Raw genomic sequence first — 17,909 nt, forward strand, 5'->3', positions numbered from 1 at the left:
CAGCATCTCCTCTCTGGTTAGTTTTCACTCCCCGGTTAGATTGTAAATGCCTTAAGGGTGGAGTCACATCTTAACTTTTATGAGTCACAAAGTGCTGAGCCTATGATGAGTTCGCAAACAATGTTTGGTAGAGGCATCTGTCTTTCTTTAAAAAGAACAGAAGGTACAAATTTATTTATTAAATATCGAGCCCCACTTGGCTAACTCATTGATCTAAGAATATCTATCATGTACAAGGTACTATGCTGGGCAAAGCTGGCTTTCATTTCTGTTGCTTTTTATTTGTAGAATAAGAAAGAATTTGCATGTCCCAACAGTTTTTCCATTTGAAATGGTTTAGTATCTGCAGAAGGTGGTACTACTCTGAAAAACCTGGATTATTCCTCCAATTGTTTCTAATTAATTTAAGTACTAATTGACTTCCAGTTCATTAGCAGGAATTTTAAGGCCTAACCAGCAAACATACATTTCTTTTTTAAAAAAAATTATTTCTATATTTCTTTTGATTAAGGTATAGTTGATTTACAGTGTTGTGTCAGTTTCTGGTATATAGTAAGGTGATTCAGTTATACATGCATACATACATATAGGTATTTTCTTTCAGATTACTTTTATTATAGTTTATCACCTGGTATTGAACATAGTTCCCTGTGCTATATGCTGCTGCTGCTGCTAAGTCGCTTCAGTCGTGTCCGACTCTGTGCGACCCCATAGACGGCAGCCCACCAGGCTCTGCCGTCCCTGAGATTCCCCAGGCAAGAACACTAGAGTGGGTTGCCATTTCCTTCTCCAGTGCATGAAAGTGAACAGTGAAAGTGAAGTTGCTCAGTCGTGTCCGACTCTTTGTGACCCCGTGGACTGCAGCCCACCAGGCTCCTCCGTCCATGGGATTTTCCAGGCAAGAGTACTGGAGTGGGGGGCCATTGCCTTCTCCGCCTGTGCTATATAGTAGGACCTTATTGTTTATTTCATATATAGTAGTTTATATCTGTTAATCCGAATCCCTAATTTATCCCCCCCTTTCCCTTTTGGTAACCATAAATTTGTTTTCTAAAAAACAAGTTTCTTGAACACTTCACCCCTAGTCCTTAAGCTACACATGAACTAAATTACACAAAAGAGATAGCTGGATTCCCATATCATAGACATCCCTCTTGGTAGTTACAGGTTGAAGTTCATGGCAAGACAATTAATTTAAGCTTGAGAAGAACTTGTGACAGTTTTGAAACTTACCCAGTGAACGAACATGGTCTTTTGCTTCATGAAGAAAACTGAAGCCCTATTCTGTGGTGTCATATTCAATTTCTGGTAGATACACATTTTGTTCTTTATATTGAAAGAACGTCTTGAGAGGCAAATCCCAAAAGGAGTTTTTCTCTTGTCATAAAAATGGTGGAGAGAATTATGATTTGTAATAGCCAAGAGCTCTGGTGGGTTAATGGCTACCCATTCCAATATTCTTGCCTGGAGAATTCTATGGACTGAGGAGCCTGGCAGGCTACAGTCCATAAGGTCGCAAAGATAGTCGAACACAACTGAGCCACTGACACTTTCACTTTCTCTTCACTGGTGGATTGAATTCTGAGACTTTTGATTTGACAGTACTTCCGAGATGGTGTCCTTTTGGTTACAGAAATAGAAAAGTATTGCTCTATTAAAATGATGAAATATACACTTTGAGATGCTCCCAACATCAAAGTAAGGTGGAGAGTTGGAGCTTAATGCTTGTGACTTAATCTTCTCAAATACTAGGCTTTTGTCCTTTGAGGTCAGGGCCCTGTCTCTTTAAATTCCAGTGCCTAACTCTCTGCTAGCTGGTCTATCTTCTGTTTGTAAGTGTTAATGATGATAGAAGAATAGTACCTACGGGGGGCATGTGTACATCTGAAAATGCCCCTGTTAGAAAAGAGATGAAAGCATGTTTTGGGAGTAATTTTAAATATAGGCAGTTATAGTTCAATGGTTTTGAAAGCCAAAATTTTTTCCTCCTGTCTTCTTAGAATCAAATCTCTATCTACATAGATCTCAGTTCTAAAAATCAGATATACCTTTCCTGGTGAAACAAACACAATGGAGAGATAGTCAATTAAAACAGTCTTTATAGTAAAGGATTTGAATGGGGCCAAACAAAATGTTCAACTTGGTTGCCAGATAGTTAAAAAGCCTTGGATTGCCTTGATTGGTGTTACTGATTTGTAAAGTTCAGGGTGAATCCAGGATGTGAAAAGTTGAAAGGCAGTGCTTTGAAGAATAATTACTTCCTTCTTTGAGTGCTCAGTTCAGTTTAGTCGCTCAGTCATTTCTGACTCTTTGCTTCCCCACGGATTGCAGCACACCAGGCCTCCCTGTCCATCACCAACTACCGAAGTTCACTCAAACTCATGTCCATTGAGTCAGTGATGCCATCCAACCATCTCATCCTCTGTCGTCCCCTTCTCCTCCTGCCTTCAATCTTTCCCAGCATGAGGGTCTTTTCCAATGAGTCAGTGCTTTGCATCAGGTGGCCAAAAGTATTGGAATCTCAGCTTCAGCAACAGTCCTTTGTGGACTATACAGTCCATGGAATTCTCCAGGCCAGAATACTGGAGCAGGTAGCCTTTCCCTTCTCCAGGGGATCGTCCCAACCTAGGGATCGAATCCAGGTCTCCCACATTGCAGGCAGATTCTTTACCAGCTGAGCCACCAGGGAAGCTCTATGACTGCCGCTAATCCGAATAAGTATTGGTCAAGGATGACATCTAGAGATTTCAAATTCTGGGTCAGTAGTTGAGATGGATGGCCTTTCTTAAAGGCTTGCCTTACTTGGAGAGTATATGGAGGTTGTAATAGAGTACCATCTAATCAGTCGTGTGTCACGATTTCTCTATTGTGATTGTTCTTTTATTTATCTGATCTTCATCTAGACTACAGCCTCCCTAAGGCACATGCTCGTTTGTTTATGATTGTATTCCTAGTGCCCAGCTCTGAACAGGTACATAGTAGGAGCTCAAATATTTGCTCAATTGAATTGAACATGCTTTTCTATATCACATTGCCTCCACCCTTCTTAAAGATTAAGAAACTTAAGCTGGGTAAATAATTGCCTATTTATCTTTATTGTGATGACCAATTTATTTTGTCTAAAAGATAAAATAGTCAAATAAATAATGTAGCTAAATTTTTGAGTTGGTGGTGAGAGTTTTGACTTATATGCAATTTAGTCATCCAATTTCTGTGGTACTAGAGTAATTGAAAGATGTTTATAAAACATTGTAACCATGTGACATCAGCCATAAGAGAGCTGAACCTTTACATCTTGCTTTTTTTTTTGTTAATTTCTGACTGATTCAGAAAATTAAAACTTAATTTTCTTGTAATAATGACTCCTGTATTTCAATCAGAACTTCAGCATTAGAGTTTTATAAGTAAATCAGTGCTTTTTCTTATTCTAAGGGGTTGAGACTCTGGAGTGAAACTTTTACAATTATTCATGACTCAGAGAGTAATCTTGCCCAAGAGATAACTCATGATAGCTCTCTGAACTTTTTTTCCTGTTGATGGTGTTTTTGTTATTGTTCTCCTTTTGTACCTTTCTCTCTTTTTTATTTATTTATTTTTGCTTTAGTTATGTGTACCAGTTTATTATAAAGGATATTGTAAAGTATACAAATGAACAGCCAAATGAAGTCTATAGGGCAAAGTCTGAAAGAGTCGTAAGCACTAGATTTTCTGTCCAGATGGAGTTTGGGGTGTGCCGCCCTCACAGTACTTGGATACATTCACCAACCTGAAATCTTTCTGAACCCTATAGTGTAGAGAATTTTATGGCAATTTCATCACTGTACGAGTGATTGATTGACACAATCCACAGTCCCTCTCCCCTCCCCAGAAGATGGAGGGGTGGGGAGTAAAGTTCCAAGTTTCTGATCATGGCTTGATCTTTCTAGTGACCAGCCCCATTCTGAAGCTGTTCAGGAGCTTGATAAGAGTTGCCTTATGAGAACAAAAGATTTTTCTATCATCCAGGAAATTCCAAGGGATTTAGGAGCTCTGTGTCAGGAACCAGGGGAAGAGACTAAACCTATTTATTATGTCACAGAGGAATAAATTAATATGTGGCTACATGAATGGATAAGTGAGTTCATGGACACATGGGTAAATGAATGGATGAATAGGTAGGAGGATAATGAATATATAAGCAAATGGTGAGGTAGAAGGGAGGTTCAGTTCAGTTCAGTTCAGTTGCTCAGTCATGTCTGACTCTTTGCGACCCCATGACTCACAGCATGCCAGGCCTCCCTGTCCATCACCAACTCCCGGAGTTCACTCAGACTCACATCCATCGAGTCAGTGATGCCATCCAGCCATCGCATCCTTTGTCGTCCCCTTCTCCTCCTGTCCCCAATCCCTCACAGCATCAGAGTCTTTTCCAATGAGTCAACTCTTTGCATGAGGTGGCCAAAGGACTGGAGTTTCAGCTTTAGCATCATTCCTTCCCAAGAACACCCAGGGCTGATCTCCTTCAGAATGGACTGGTTGGATGTCCTTGCAGTCCAAGGGACTCTCAAGAGTCTTCTCCAACACCACAGTTCAAAAGCATCAATTCTTCGGCGCTCAGCCTTCTTCACAGTCCAACTCTCACATCCATACATGACCACAGGAAAAACCATAGCCTTGACTAGATGGACCTTAGTCGGCAAAGTAATATCTCTGCTTTTGAATATGCTATCTAGGTTGGTCATAACTTTTCTTCCAAGGAGTAAGCGTCTTTTAATTTCGTGGCTGCAGTCGCCATCTGCAGTGATTTTGGAGGCCCCAAAAATGAAGTCTGACACTGTTTCCACTGTTTCCCCATCTATTTCCCATGAAGTGATGAGACCAGATGCCATGATCTTCATTTTGTGAATGTTGAGCTTTAAGCCGACTTTTTCACTCTCCTCTTTCACTTTCATCAAGAGGCTTTTTAGTTCCTCTTCACTTTCTGCCATAAGGGTGGTGTCATCTGCATATCTGAGGTTATTGATATTTCTCCCGGCAATCTTGATTCCAGCTTGTGTTTCTTCCAGTCCAGCATTTATCATGATGTACTCTGCATATAAGTTAAATAAGCAGGGTGACAGTATACAGCCTTGGATACATAGTTAGATGGATGTTGTCTGGTGAATAGGTAGATGACATGGATTTTTAAAAAAAAATTAACTTGCATCCAGAGCACTGGCTACAAAGATGTCTTTGTATTTTTCTACTTTCCTCTTGCTTTTCTCCTCTTCTCTGTCTTTTAAATTAATTTGTATTGGAGTACAGTTGCTTTACAATGCTGTGTTAGTTTTTGCTGTATAGCAAAGTGAATTAGTTATACATATATCCACTCTTTTTTAGATTTCCTTTCCATTAAGTCACGACAAAGCATTGAGTAGAGTTCCTTGTGATACATAGTAGGTTCTCATTAGTTAACTCTTTTATACGTAGTAGTGTATATGTCAATCCCAATCTCCCAATTCATCCCACTCGCCTTGATACCTATATGTTCCTTTCTCTTCTTTGAATAATGTGTAAATACAGTTGTGTGGCAGAAATATTTTATTTTCTAATGCAGATAAGTTAGGTGTAATTTATACAATAATTTCAATGTATTTTTAATGTGCAGTGTCCAAAAATTGCCTCCTCCTAAGTAGCAAACTCTTCAAATGTCCTTAAAGATTTTTCTTTTCAGTAGACTACATTTCTCTCTCTCTCTCTTTTTTTCTGAATAGTTGTAGAGTTCTAAGTAATGGTATCAAGAAGATATTTATGACAGCAGAGTTTTACATGAGGGAAATCTCTGAGAAAAATATCTATATCAGTCAAATGTGCATAGTTATATAGAATATACACTCTAGTCGAATGAAACTTATAAATCAAGAAATCATAAGCAGAGTGTTTTTCTTTATTATTCTCTGTCACAAGTAATTGGGATAATTTTTTATGTGAATATAATTTCCTCTTTGTGTTAAGGTGCTTTATCATTCGAAGATGCCTTTTAGGGAAAAAAGTCTTAAGAAGACAGTAAACAAAGCATAATTCTCCATTTTTGACCAGGGCCCACATTTGGCTTATTAATAACCAACTTTAAACTAAAGGGAGGCTCTAGAAGTAGAAATGTACCTAGCTGGATGGGCATTCCAATAGAGGGAAGAGTGGGTGCTCAAACAGGACATAGGTATGTGATGGGAAAAGGATTACCATTTTTCCATAGCATATAGATCATGAAGGAAGATGTAGAAGGTGGCCTAGGGCTGAATAATACAGGACTTTGAATGCTGTATTAAGGGCATTAGTCTTTATTCTGTCAGGAGCCTTTAAATACAGATGGGCAAGTAATAGTCATTTATAGTTTTTTATCGAGTTCTGTGTGCCAAGCACTGCTCTAGGCATTAGGATTACATCCCTTAACCAAACAGATGAAAATCTCTGTTCTCATGGAACTCACATTTTTAGTGGGAGAAATAGACAAAAATAAATGATAGACTATGTGAGAATGTGGTAAGTTTTATTAAAAGGAAAAGCAGAGTGTAGTAAAGCAGGGGTCAAGAGTGTGTGGAGGAGGTGGGTATTTCCGTTTAAATAGGATGGACAGAGTAGGTCTCCCTGAACAAGAACTTGAAAGGGGAAGAAGTGATGGAAGAGGCTGTATAGATTACAGAAAAAATCCTTCCAGGCAAAGAGAAGAGACAGTACCTGTGGCTTATTGCCTTCTTGGGGGAACGGTGAAGTGGTTGGTGTAACTGGAGCTGAGTGAATGAAAGAAACAGTAGTAGGAGATGAGGTCAGAGGGATATGGAGGGTGTGCAGCTCCATAGGGCCTTGCAGGCTCTCGGAAGGACTTTGACTTTCACTGGAAGTGAAAATAGGGCGCCACTGAAAAGTTTTGAGCAGAGGAGTGATATGATCTGACTTTTATTTTTTTCCTAACTCAAGTCCATGGTTTGTTGAGATTTCCTTAGCTTTTTCTTTCTTTTTTTGGACCAGAAAATAGGATTTATTGGTGTATGTAAGAGGGGGACAACACCAAGGCTTTCATGAATGCAGGGGCTGCCATTTGTCCCGAGGGCCAGGATTAGGGATGTATTTGACCACACAGCCATCTGGGGTGAGCTGCTTTTCTGCCACCATGTTTTCAATGTCATCCATATTAAATTTAGTAATTTCCCATTTCTTGGAGATGTGAATCTTCTGGCGACCAGGGAACTTGATCTTAGCCCTGTGTAGGGCTTCAGTACATGCTTATTGCTCTGCAGCTTGGTGTGGATGAATGTTATGACTTGGCCAAAGTGGACCCTGGCCACTGTGCCCTGGGGCTTTCCAAAGGTACTGCATGTACCAGTCTGGAGCCTAGACTGGGGACAGGATGCCAGTCATGAAGGTTCAGTGGCAAGGGTTGTCTCCAAGGTCCCTTAGGGAAACTTGTACAGGCAGCGGCTGCATACACTGCTGAGGAGGCTGCTGTTTATAGCCATTGCACACTGGGCCCCAGTGGGGACAGAGCACGGTTGGTTCAACTGGCTGAAAACTGACTTGGGTTTAAACAGTGTCACTTCATCAGTGTGTTGACAATTAACTGTAGCAGGGTAACCTGGAAATAGGAACATAGGCTAGGGGGCTCTTACAGAAATCTAGGAATGAGGTGATGCAGTGGCAACTTGAAGCATGCACCCATGGCGGATTCGTGTTGATGTATGGCAAAACCAATACAATATTGTAAAATAATTAGCCTCCAATTAAAATAAATAAATTTATACTAAAAAATAAAAATAGATAAAAGGCAACTCATCAACTGAAAAAAAATAATATGACTTTGGCAATGAGGAGAGGATTGTGGTAGAGATAATTATTATGAGGTCACCGCCATGACTAGACTCTAAATGGATGGTTTGTGTGAGAATGAAGAAGCAACTGCAGAAAGATCACCATGGAACTTGACAACTGTTTGGCTATAGGGAATTAAGGAGAGGGAGGAAACCAAGGTGATATGGAAGACTTAAAACTCGAGGAGTGGGATCCAGATGGTGCCCTTACCATAAATGCGACCCTTCTTTTTTAAAGTCTGTCCTGATCCTTTGCGATCATCCTTTGGGCTTATGTAGTGTTTCCGCTAGGTTATTAATTGTCTACTCACTTTTTGCTACTATATTTGCCCACCTTCCAGAGCTGAGAGAGGAGCTCTGATTCTTACAATTGTGGCAGTATTAAGATATAATTAGCAGTTAAGAATAATGAAAGACCAAAGAATCTAAATTTATATTCATTTTGTATATGAAGAATAGCTGATTGAAGAACATTAGTATATATTGATTAAAGTGAATTCAGTAGATGATATGTAAGATGTGTTAGGCAAAGAGTTCGGTTGGCAGGGAAATGCTCTTCGAGATGATGCTTGACCTTCTTTTAATGGTGACGAAAGGAAGTTACCCAAAGGAAAATTAAACTAATGGGGCTTGGGGCATATCTGTAAATTTTAGATTACCATGAACTGTTTCAATTCAGTAGTTCAACCCTAATATCCTACAGCTTAATTATACCAACTGAAGAGGCCATTTACCGTTGACTAAGAGTTAGTATCTAGTAACAATCATATCTGTGGTCTATGGCTGAGTCATTTAGCCTCGACAAGGTTCAGTTCCATCATTTGTAAATTGAGAGATTTTGATCATATTATTTCAAATTTCATCCAATTTAATAGTGTCTAACTACATATAATGGAATTTAATATGGATAAAAAGTGTTAATTTCAAAATGGAGAGTAGGGGTGGGAGAAGAGAACTAAAGTTTCTTCCCCTAAGACAAAGTGGAAATATTGCTAGCAATGTTTTTTGTTTGTTTCTGTCCCCCACAATTAAACTGTCAAGATATATTCAATTGAGATACAGATTTAAAGTATTCAAGGCATGTGTATACCTTAGAGAACTGATTAAATTAAATCTTATTTCCCCTGAATTTACATTCTTACTTTGAAGATACGTATATGCTTCCAATCTTGAGTTTATAAGCACAAGGGATAGAAAAAAAAGAAAAGCAGTGGTTGCTTGAAGAACCATATAACTAATAAATAACACAGGTGGACAGGTACCTATTTGAATGGTAGCAGGCTAAGTGCGGCACTTTTGAGACTTTGGCATTTCTCACTCTGATTTTGCATTACAGAAAATCATTGTGCATAGAACAGTTTTCTGTACCCCACTGGGAAAATTAAAGAGAAATTACCAGATAGAGATAGTCTTAGGGTGAATTGATCTCTCTTAAAAAGGCTTCAGTTGTGATATAAATATTCCCCCTTATTTTCTTTTTTATAGGCAGTAAAGATTGGTTGGAGTTTGTATCAGCAGGATGTGATAAAGACATAGTACAAAGATGTAGTAATGTAAATCCTTGAGGGAATCAACAGATTAAAAGTAGAAAAAGAGCTACATATATAATAGCATATTTGCCCCAACTGATGGAGGGGAGGATGATCTTTCCTATCATTTAGTTGGTGGTATTTGAAGATGATTTTATGAGACCTTGTGACCAAATACTTCTCACTTAAAACTCCTACTAGAATTCTTCCCACCAGGGAGCCACATATTTTTCTTAGTTAAAAGGGCTGTGAGCATGCATTATGTACATCATTCAGCTTCTATTGTAGGAAATAAATGTATAGGGTGTTGTAGAAGGGTTGATTTTGTTCCTAACATGATTTTAAAAAACCGGATTCTTTCCTAATCACATTTCTTAACTAGCACTTCAACATATTTATATAATATAACAGCTTTCGTGCTCGTCTTTTGTTATTCTAAGGTCTTGAAGTATCTTCTGAATCTTGGAAGATTACGAAGTTGTTAGCTGTTGCCTTGCTTACTTTAGTATTGCTTTATTACTGTAGTATTGCTGTACTCTAAATCTTCAAGTAGTTGTGCCTATATATGCTGTATGGTAATCTTAATTAGTCACTGTATCTTCTTAACTGGAATGTACCATTTCCAATGATTCTCAATGTTAGAAGTAGAAAACCACATGCAAAAAAAAGTGTTGGAGGTTTTGAGAAATTGGGTATATATTAACGGAATTGGTAAGTTCAATGTCATCTAGAATATTTATAAAGTGTTCTATAAATATCTATCCATAACTGAGTTCTAGACAGCTGTTTCATTGTATTTCACTACAGTTAAATGTGACAGTTTTCCTATTGTTCATGGTTTTAAAAATTTTATGTCTCTTAAAAATATGATTATTCATGCTAAAACTTTGAAAAATCTTGACAGGGCTTATGACTTTGTTATATCTTATGTCATATGTGATCCAAATCTGACTTTGGGAATTTGGGAGTCATCTTGAAAAACAAAGAGACACCTCCTCCACCAAATTGTCACTTTTAATCCTTAAAAAGTTTTTTTCTCTTGTAAAGAATTTTTGTGTTTATATGATATGTTTAAATTTTCTAATTCTTTTGAAAGAGTTTTAGTTGATAAAATAAAAAATGAGAATCATTCAGATATTTTCTTGTTTGATCTGTGAATTTCTCTTATCTGACAGGTTTTTTTTTTTTTTGGTTTTAATAGAACATTCAAATAAAAACTTTGGCAGATGATGTGGTAAGGTGGACTTAGTAGCATGTTATTATATTACTTATGCATGTTCCTTTTTTATTAAATTGGGTGGACATTAAAGCATTGATATATGTAACAATGTAAAACATCTAGATGTTTATAAAGTACAGTAGTTGGAAGAATTTTCAATAAAAAAGCAGATATCTGCAAAAAAATCAGACTTTTCTTTTTTTTAATGTAAACAGAAACAACTATATGAGATCTTAAAATAATTTTGATATTGCCATCCTGATACATACTTTAAGCAATTAAAAAACCTATATAAATCTAACTCTGGAAAGCACAAATGTTTCCTTTCTCAATAGCCATGTAAATCGACCCTGAATATGTTAAGTATTAATATTAACAGTAAAGGAAATTAATTTAAAATAGAAAGGAAGTTAAGTTCATTGCGTTAGGCAGAAATGTGCTGTTAAATTTAAATCCTCAAGTATTTTTGAGCTAAGTCTATTGTAGTAAAACATATTAAAAGTTATGGGCCTAACATTTACATGTGCCCTTTAATAGCTAATACCCTGGTGGCTCAGATTGTAAAGCATCTGCCTACAATCCAGGAGACCTGGGTTCAATCCCTGGGTCAGGAAGATCCCCTGAAGAAGGCAATGGCACTCCACTCCAGTACTCTTGCCTGGAAAATCCCATGGATGGAGGATCCTGGTAGGTTACAGTCCATGGGGTCGCAAAGAATCAGACACGACTGAGCGACTTCACTTAATAGCTAAACTTTTAAAAAAAGGTATTTTAAGCAGTGTCAATTTTTTTCTCTGTGAAATCACCTATCTACAAATAATGTAGAATATTGTTCATGATTTAAGGAAGTGAAAGTATATGGCTTAGTTTTATTTTCTTATCAAGATATAGCTGAAAGCAAAAGCCAATTTTCTAGATCGAAGTGAATAGCATAGTGGAAGATCGAATATATATGGAAATAATGCTATTCAGTAAAAATAAGCCAGCACTGCAAAAGTAAATATTAAGTGATATGAAGGGAAAGGAATAGAAATATGTTGATTTAATGGTCGATTGCATATTTAAATGCTTTTATGTCCCCCATATCTTTTAGTAAAATTTGATTCTTGGTTATGTACTCAGCTTATTTGGGATTGCTTAATATTTTTTCTTGAGTTGTTTGAAGATATACTACATATCTAATCCAACTTAATTTTCCTGAAAGACTTTCAAATTTAAAAGAAAATTGGAAAATATAGAAGATGATTTGGCAAGTTACCTTTTCTGTGAAATGAGAGTAAACCTACATGGTTTTTCAAGTTTCTTCCCAGCTCTAAAATATTGTGATTTACATAATCTCTTTGTAAGCAACTGTGTACTAAGATCATTTTTGGAATCCTAAATAAGCTGCTTAAAACTGCTCATATTTCTTTCAAAGTACACCTTTTATTAAAAAAAAAGTGTTCTTTGAATGAAAATAAAAGATATATATATTTTTTTAAATATGGGTCAACAGTAGTTGATAAAATTGCGGTAAGAACGTCTGCGATGCTTTTTGTCTTGTTGAAGTGATTTATAAGCACTTGGTAACGCGGCGGTGGCAGGCATTGCCGTCCTGTCTAACAGATCTGCTTGTTGACATGAGCTGACAGTATGCATGTGCTTCTTAACAGAAACCAGAAGAAAACTGAGTTGCATTCAGTTTTCTGGTCATTACTAATTTTTGATGTTCAATGTGCTGTGGTTCAAAACAGAATGGCCTGTTTACAGGCACCTGGAGTTGTTAACTCGCTTTATGTGAAATTGCTAGCTAATTATAAGACTGTGCATGGAATCAATGGTTCTGAGTCAATATCCATAAAGTGGCAAGTTCTTCATAGTAGTGTTTTTAGGAATAAGATATTTCTGTTTGTGTTATGTTTCCAGAAAATGGAATAGATAATCTTCTAAATTTTGTTCTGCTTCCTTACTGGTCCTTTTAGGGAAGAAAAGGTGAGGGTAATAATAGTAAAAACAGCAATAGTAATAAATAGCAGCTAAGTACACTACACATGTATCTTTAGATCTCACAATCACTCTTTTCTTGCTTTCTCTCTCTGCTCTCCCTTCTTCCCTTCCCGTCCTTCCTTCCTTCTATATGTATTAACTTGTTACCCTAGTTTAGAGATGAGGAGACAGTTGGAGACCAAGGAGTTTGCACAGGGTAGCCGACCTGGTGAATTGCAGATTCAAACCCAGGGAGTCTGGCTCCATAGTCCATGCTCTTAACCATTATATTCTACCACTACATTGCCAAAGTGCTCATAGGTACTTGTCACAATTATTTTGGCACTTTGAAGAAGAGAAATGTTAGTATAATTTCCCCCTAGGAATTGAATATCCTTTTCTTTTTCTTCCCTCATAGTTTCAAAGTTGGTGCCAAAGACACATTGTTCCTCAAACCACCACATGACTTTGAGATCAGACTTTTCTCACCTATTTACTGTGCAAAACAGCAATGACAAGGACCTAAGTTTCACTTTTGAGGAATACTTTTCACCCCCTAGATTTCTGAGGCTATCGAGCTACTTCAAGGTTTCACAGTAGTACAGTCTCTAAGTGGAGCTTGCTGCTTAAAATAACATTTTGTCAAAAAGACAATAATATATATTATCCTAACTGCCATTTTGATGTTTTGGTTCTTCACATTGGTGATTCTTGATCTCTTCCTTAGGGCTTCTTTTTTTTCTTTCTGTTTGCAGCGTGACCGAATTACAAGTTTCAGAAAATCGACTGTAAAAAAGGAAAAACTTCTTATCCAACATCCTCTTGATTCTCAAGTTGTGATGAATGAGTTTCCAGCTGCTCAGCCATTATATGATGAACGATCTTTGAATTTGTCTGAAAAGGAAGTACTGGATTTATTTGAAAAAATGATGGTAAGTTAGACCCCCTAATTTTGTTATAATTTTCAAGTGCATAGCACTGGGTTGGAAGTAGGGCTGTTTGTATGGACTGTGTTTATATCACATAAAGGAGAGGCCAGAAACTTGTTGATATAACAAAACTGTTTTTGAAAGTATCTGGTTTCTTGAGCTATAACATGTTTGTGTCTTCCACTATGAGCTCCTAAAAGCAGAGGCTGTCTTATTTATTTTCATTCTCTGTTATTCAGTAGTCTGTGGCACATTGGATCAGTTTTTTAACTTCCTAATTTGTGTACCTGATTTGTATTTCTCTTCTATTAAGCTAAACAGGCCTAAGTCCACTTCTCTGAAAACAATATAAGATATCTTGTTAGGTATATGAAGTAGAGTTTAGAGGACACAGTGTTGTAAAAAAAAAAAGAGACACAGATGTATAGAACATTCTTGGACTCTGTGAGAGAAGGTGAGGGTGGGATGATTTGATAAAATAGCATTGAAATATGTATGTTATCATATGTGAAATAGATCGCCAGCCCAAGTTCGATGCATGAGACAGTTTCTCAGGGCTGGTGCACTGGGATTACCCTGAGGGATGGGATAGGGAGGGAAGTGGGATGGGGGCTCAGGTTGGGGAACACATATACACCCATGGCTGCAATATTTTAAAGTAATTTGCCTTTAATTAAATAAATTAATTTAAAAAAAGAATACTGAAAATCTAGACCCTTCTACTCTGCCCATTATGGAATGTCTTGTTCCTATCTCACCCCCAATCCCACTATTCATTGAAAGTTGTTGAATAAATACAAATTCCCTTTATCTTTATACTTTTTTCCCCACGACACAACTCCTGACATACCCACTCTCTTCAGACCCTCGTGCCATGTCCCTTGAACGGTCTTTTAATAACCCTTTCTCTTTTAAGGTCTATGATCTGCTGACTGACCTTGATGATGATAGCACCTGGTTAGCCTTTTAACCTTTCCCTTGTTATTGATTTTGGTGATTTCTACTATTACATTGATAATCTTGCCATTGCTTCTTTGCCCTTAGTTCCTTGGTCTTCTGAACTCTGACCTCTGCATGTATGTATTTAGCCAATTTTAGGCATGACAGCACTTTGGATTGTGTCATTCTTTGGAATGATTCCACCTCTGAGATCTTTAACCCAAAATTCTTCTCGAAAGGTAAACAACCTATACTGCCTTTTCCAGGCCCTTAATTTTACAGGGCATGTTTGTGTAGTGGTTAAGAGCTGAACTCTGGGGTCATTCAGACTTGAGTTTGAGTTCTGGCTGTGCCATTAATCACATTACCCTGTGAAGTCATGATACATCCTCTCAGCACTTTATTTTCCATAACTCTTAACAAAACTATAATAGGGTCTACCTTATATGGTTTATTTAAGGATTAAAGGAGATGATATTCCTGGAATAGTGCCTGGCATAGTTTTCTGTAAAAATAATTTTATAAATATTTATTGCATTTCATTCCTTTATCAAATAAAGCCCCGTTCTTCAGTTTCCAATATTTCCTGATCACCTAGACTGCCCTTCAGTTTGCAATGGGATTGTCTTCTCTTAATCACCCCAACCAACAACAATAGAAACAAACATTTTTTGACACTAATCAAACTTTTTTAATCTTTTTTTAAAAAACTCTTATTTTCACTTAGATTTCACTCAAATGATACTCCTTTAATCTGCTGATAACTTGGTTACTAATTTTTATGGAAGTAAAATAGTTATTTGAGTTAATCAGTGCCATTGCTATATTCTAGTTTACTTTAGCTCAACTGGGCTGTCTTCCAGGCCATTCGTTTTCTCTGTCATTCCTAAGTGCTTTCCAAATGCCATTGTTTCTGCTTTTGCAATGACTTTGACGTCTTTTTCCACAGTTGTCCTCCAGCTGCTCTTACCCTACTGTAGACAATATCCCTCTCTGATTTTTTCTCACAGATTATGAAAATTGCCTCCTATCTGGTCTTCCTCTTGTCCTCCAGGTTTTTCCTGTTCTGATCCAGTGATGCTTTATTAATGATTCTGAAACAGGTTTCTTTTCTAAAGCTCCAAGTAGGCCCTTCTGTTTTCAGTCATCTTACACGTCCCTGCTCCATTCCCTCCACCATACTTCTCGATGACTATTTCACACCTTTACTTTGCTGCTCAACCCTTAGAACTCTTACCCACCTTCATGCTCTGCTGATGACCTTGGTTCTTAATTTCCTGAGTAAACTGAAGTGATCAGAAGAGAACTTCCACGGACTCCCACCACTACATCTCCCTGTCAACATAGATGAAGTTTTCATTTTTCAATCCTCCCATTTGTGTAGAAGATTCCATTCCTTTTGACCTGCTCAAGGACATGACTCCAGTCATTTTCTCCTCTGTCCTCTGCACTTCCCAGCACCTCACAAACATGCTGTCTCACTTTACAGCTTTTTCATGATCTTATGCCCCTAGCCTACTGCTGCTCACTTTTCACTCTCCTTTGAAGCAGAACACCTAATGATTTTGTTTATATTCACTGCTTCTGATTTCTCTCATCCTACTTTCTCTCCTAAACTTTCCTGTATTCCATCATTCTAGCAAAATGGGTTTTATTAGTGTCACCAAAAATCTTCATGCTGCCTAGCCCCATGTTCAGTTCTCAGTTCTTATCTTAACCAACCTACCGGCAGTGTTTGATGCAGTTGGTTATACATCTCCCTCCCCTAACCACCCTGGGGCATTAATTTTGTTTCTCTCCAAACTCTTTGGCTGCTGCTTTTCAGTTTTCTTTGCTGATTCCTTTTAGTGTCCTCAACTTTTAAATGTTGGAGGGGCCCAGGGATCAGTCCTTGGAATCTTCTCTACATCATCTTTTTTTTTTTGTTATTGCAACCAGTTCTATGGCTTTACATTCCATTTGTATGCTCACAATTCTCAAATTTATCTCCAGCTTAGTCCTCATGTCTGAACTCAAGACTCTCATAACCGTATTTCATAATCAGCAACTCTCCCTGGATGGTCAGTAGACTTCTCAAAGTAACATATCCAAAAACTAAGCTGTTAATATTCTCCTCCAGACTTGCTCCTCCTGGTGTCTTCCCCTTCTCAGTCAATGGTATGTCCATCTGTTCAGTTACTTGGGCCAAACACTTAAGGATTATCCTTGATTACTCTCTCTTTGTCATATTCCACATTTAATTTTATAGGAAACCCATAAGCTCTCCCTTCAAAGTAAGATACTTGTAAAAGCTGACCATCTCTTCCCACCTTCACTGGTCCCACACTAGTTGAAGCCTCACCTAGGCTGCTACAAGAGTGGCAGAGCTATTATGATTAACAGAGTTCCTCACTTGTCTCCCTGCTTCCACCATGACCCTCTAGTGTATTCTCAAATATTACCCATTTAAAACCTGAACAACATCATGTCACTTGGGTTCTCAAATCTCTCCATAGCTTCTCAAATCTCTCCTATGACTTCCTAATTCCCTCAGGATGGCCCTTTATGATTTGATCCCCAATTTACCTTTTTAAAGGGCTTTCCTGGTGGCTCAGGTGGTAAAGAATCTGCTTACAATGTGGGAGACCTGGGTTCGATCCCTGGGTTGAGAAGATCCCCTGGAGAAGGAAATGGCAAACCACTCCAATATTCTTGCCTGGAGAATTCCATGGACAGAAGAGCCTGGAGGGCTACAGTCCAAGGGGTTGCAAAGAGTCGGACATGGCTGAGTGACTAATATTTTCACAATTTGACCATTTTGATATCTTCCTCTACTACCCTTTTCATTTGCTCATTTGCTTCAGTTACACGCATTGGTTTTATGTGATGATAGCCATAAACAAAAAATGATTCCTGGCAGTTCTAAATTTTTAAATTTGTGTACAGAATTTACAGTGTTTTCAAACCTTTTATAAAATTTTTGTTTTGTGGTTTGAATATTAATTCTAATATTTCATCAGAACTTTACCACATCCCTCTTTAAATGTGACATGTTTTTGAAAAGATTTACTTGTGGATTCATAAATGTTAAAGAAAGGTACAACTTGGTGCCACATTGTCCTAATGATAATTTTTCCTTCCATGGGAATGTTGGAAGAGGAAATCAGAGAATTGTGGTTTGCTTAAAAGTAAAAACAAAAGATCAATTAAAAAAATTTTGAAGGATTGTGTCTCTTCTTTGAGAGAAGTCTACTTGTATATTAAACATTATATATTTTCTTTATTATCTTTTGTTTGACTGTAACCAGATTAAGTGAACAAGTTATTTTATGAATTATAATAGCTCACATTTACTGTGCACTTATGGGCCCAGCATGTTATTGAATACTTTATTTGTATTATTTCAGCTGATCCTTCTGACAGTGCTGCAAAGTAGGCAACGTAGTTATACTCTATTTTGCAGATAAGGATATTAAGGCTTCAGTTCAGTTCAGTCGCCCAGTCATGTCTGACTCTTTGCGACCCC

The 17,909-nt window shown here is 37.6% G+C and overlaps 1 protein-coding gene and 1 non-coding gene across 6 annotated transcripts in view; one reads left to right on the forward strand and one right to left on the reverse strand.

Moving 5' to 3' along the window:
* Positions 1–17,909, forward strand: part of DIAPH2 (diaphanous related formin 2) — a 968,119-nt gene that overhangs the window by 51,914 nt on the left and 898,296 nt on the right. For 3 of the 5 annotated variants that reach the window (XM_040266684.1, XM_040266683.1, XM_040266685.1), the window contains exons 2-3: positions 10,554–10,586; positions 13,292–13,468. In XM_040266684.1, the coding sequence (XP_040122618.1) occupies positions 10,554–10,586; positions 13,292–13,468 (210 nt within the window). The remainder of the gene's footprint in view (positions 1–10,553; positions 10,587–13,291; positions 13,469–17,909) is intronic. The other 2 variants (XM_040266686.1, XM_040266687.1) reach the window with 1 other exon arrangement.
* On the reverse strand, positions 7,395–7,527 carry LOC120882688. Its single transcript, XR_005725549.1, has one exon. It is a non-coding gene; the product is annotated as a small nucleolar RNA SNORA70 (small nucleolar RNA).

This window comes from Oryx dammah, unplaced genomic scaffold, assembly GCF_014754425.2.
Source record: "Oryx dammah isolate SB20612 unplaced genomic scaffold, SCBI_Odam_1.1 HiC_scaffold_23, whole genome shotgun sequence".
NCBI classification, from domain to species: Eukaryota; Metazoa; Chordata; class Mammalia; order Artiodactyla; family Bovidae; genus Oryx; species Oryx dammah.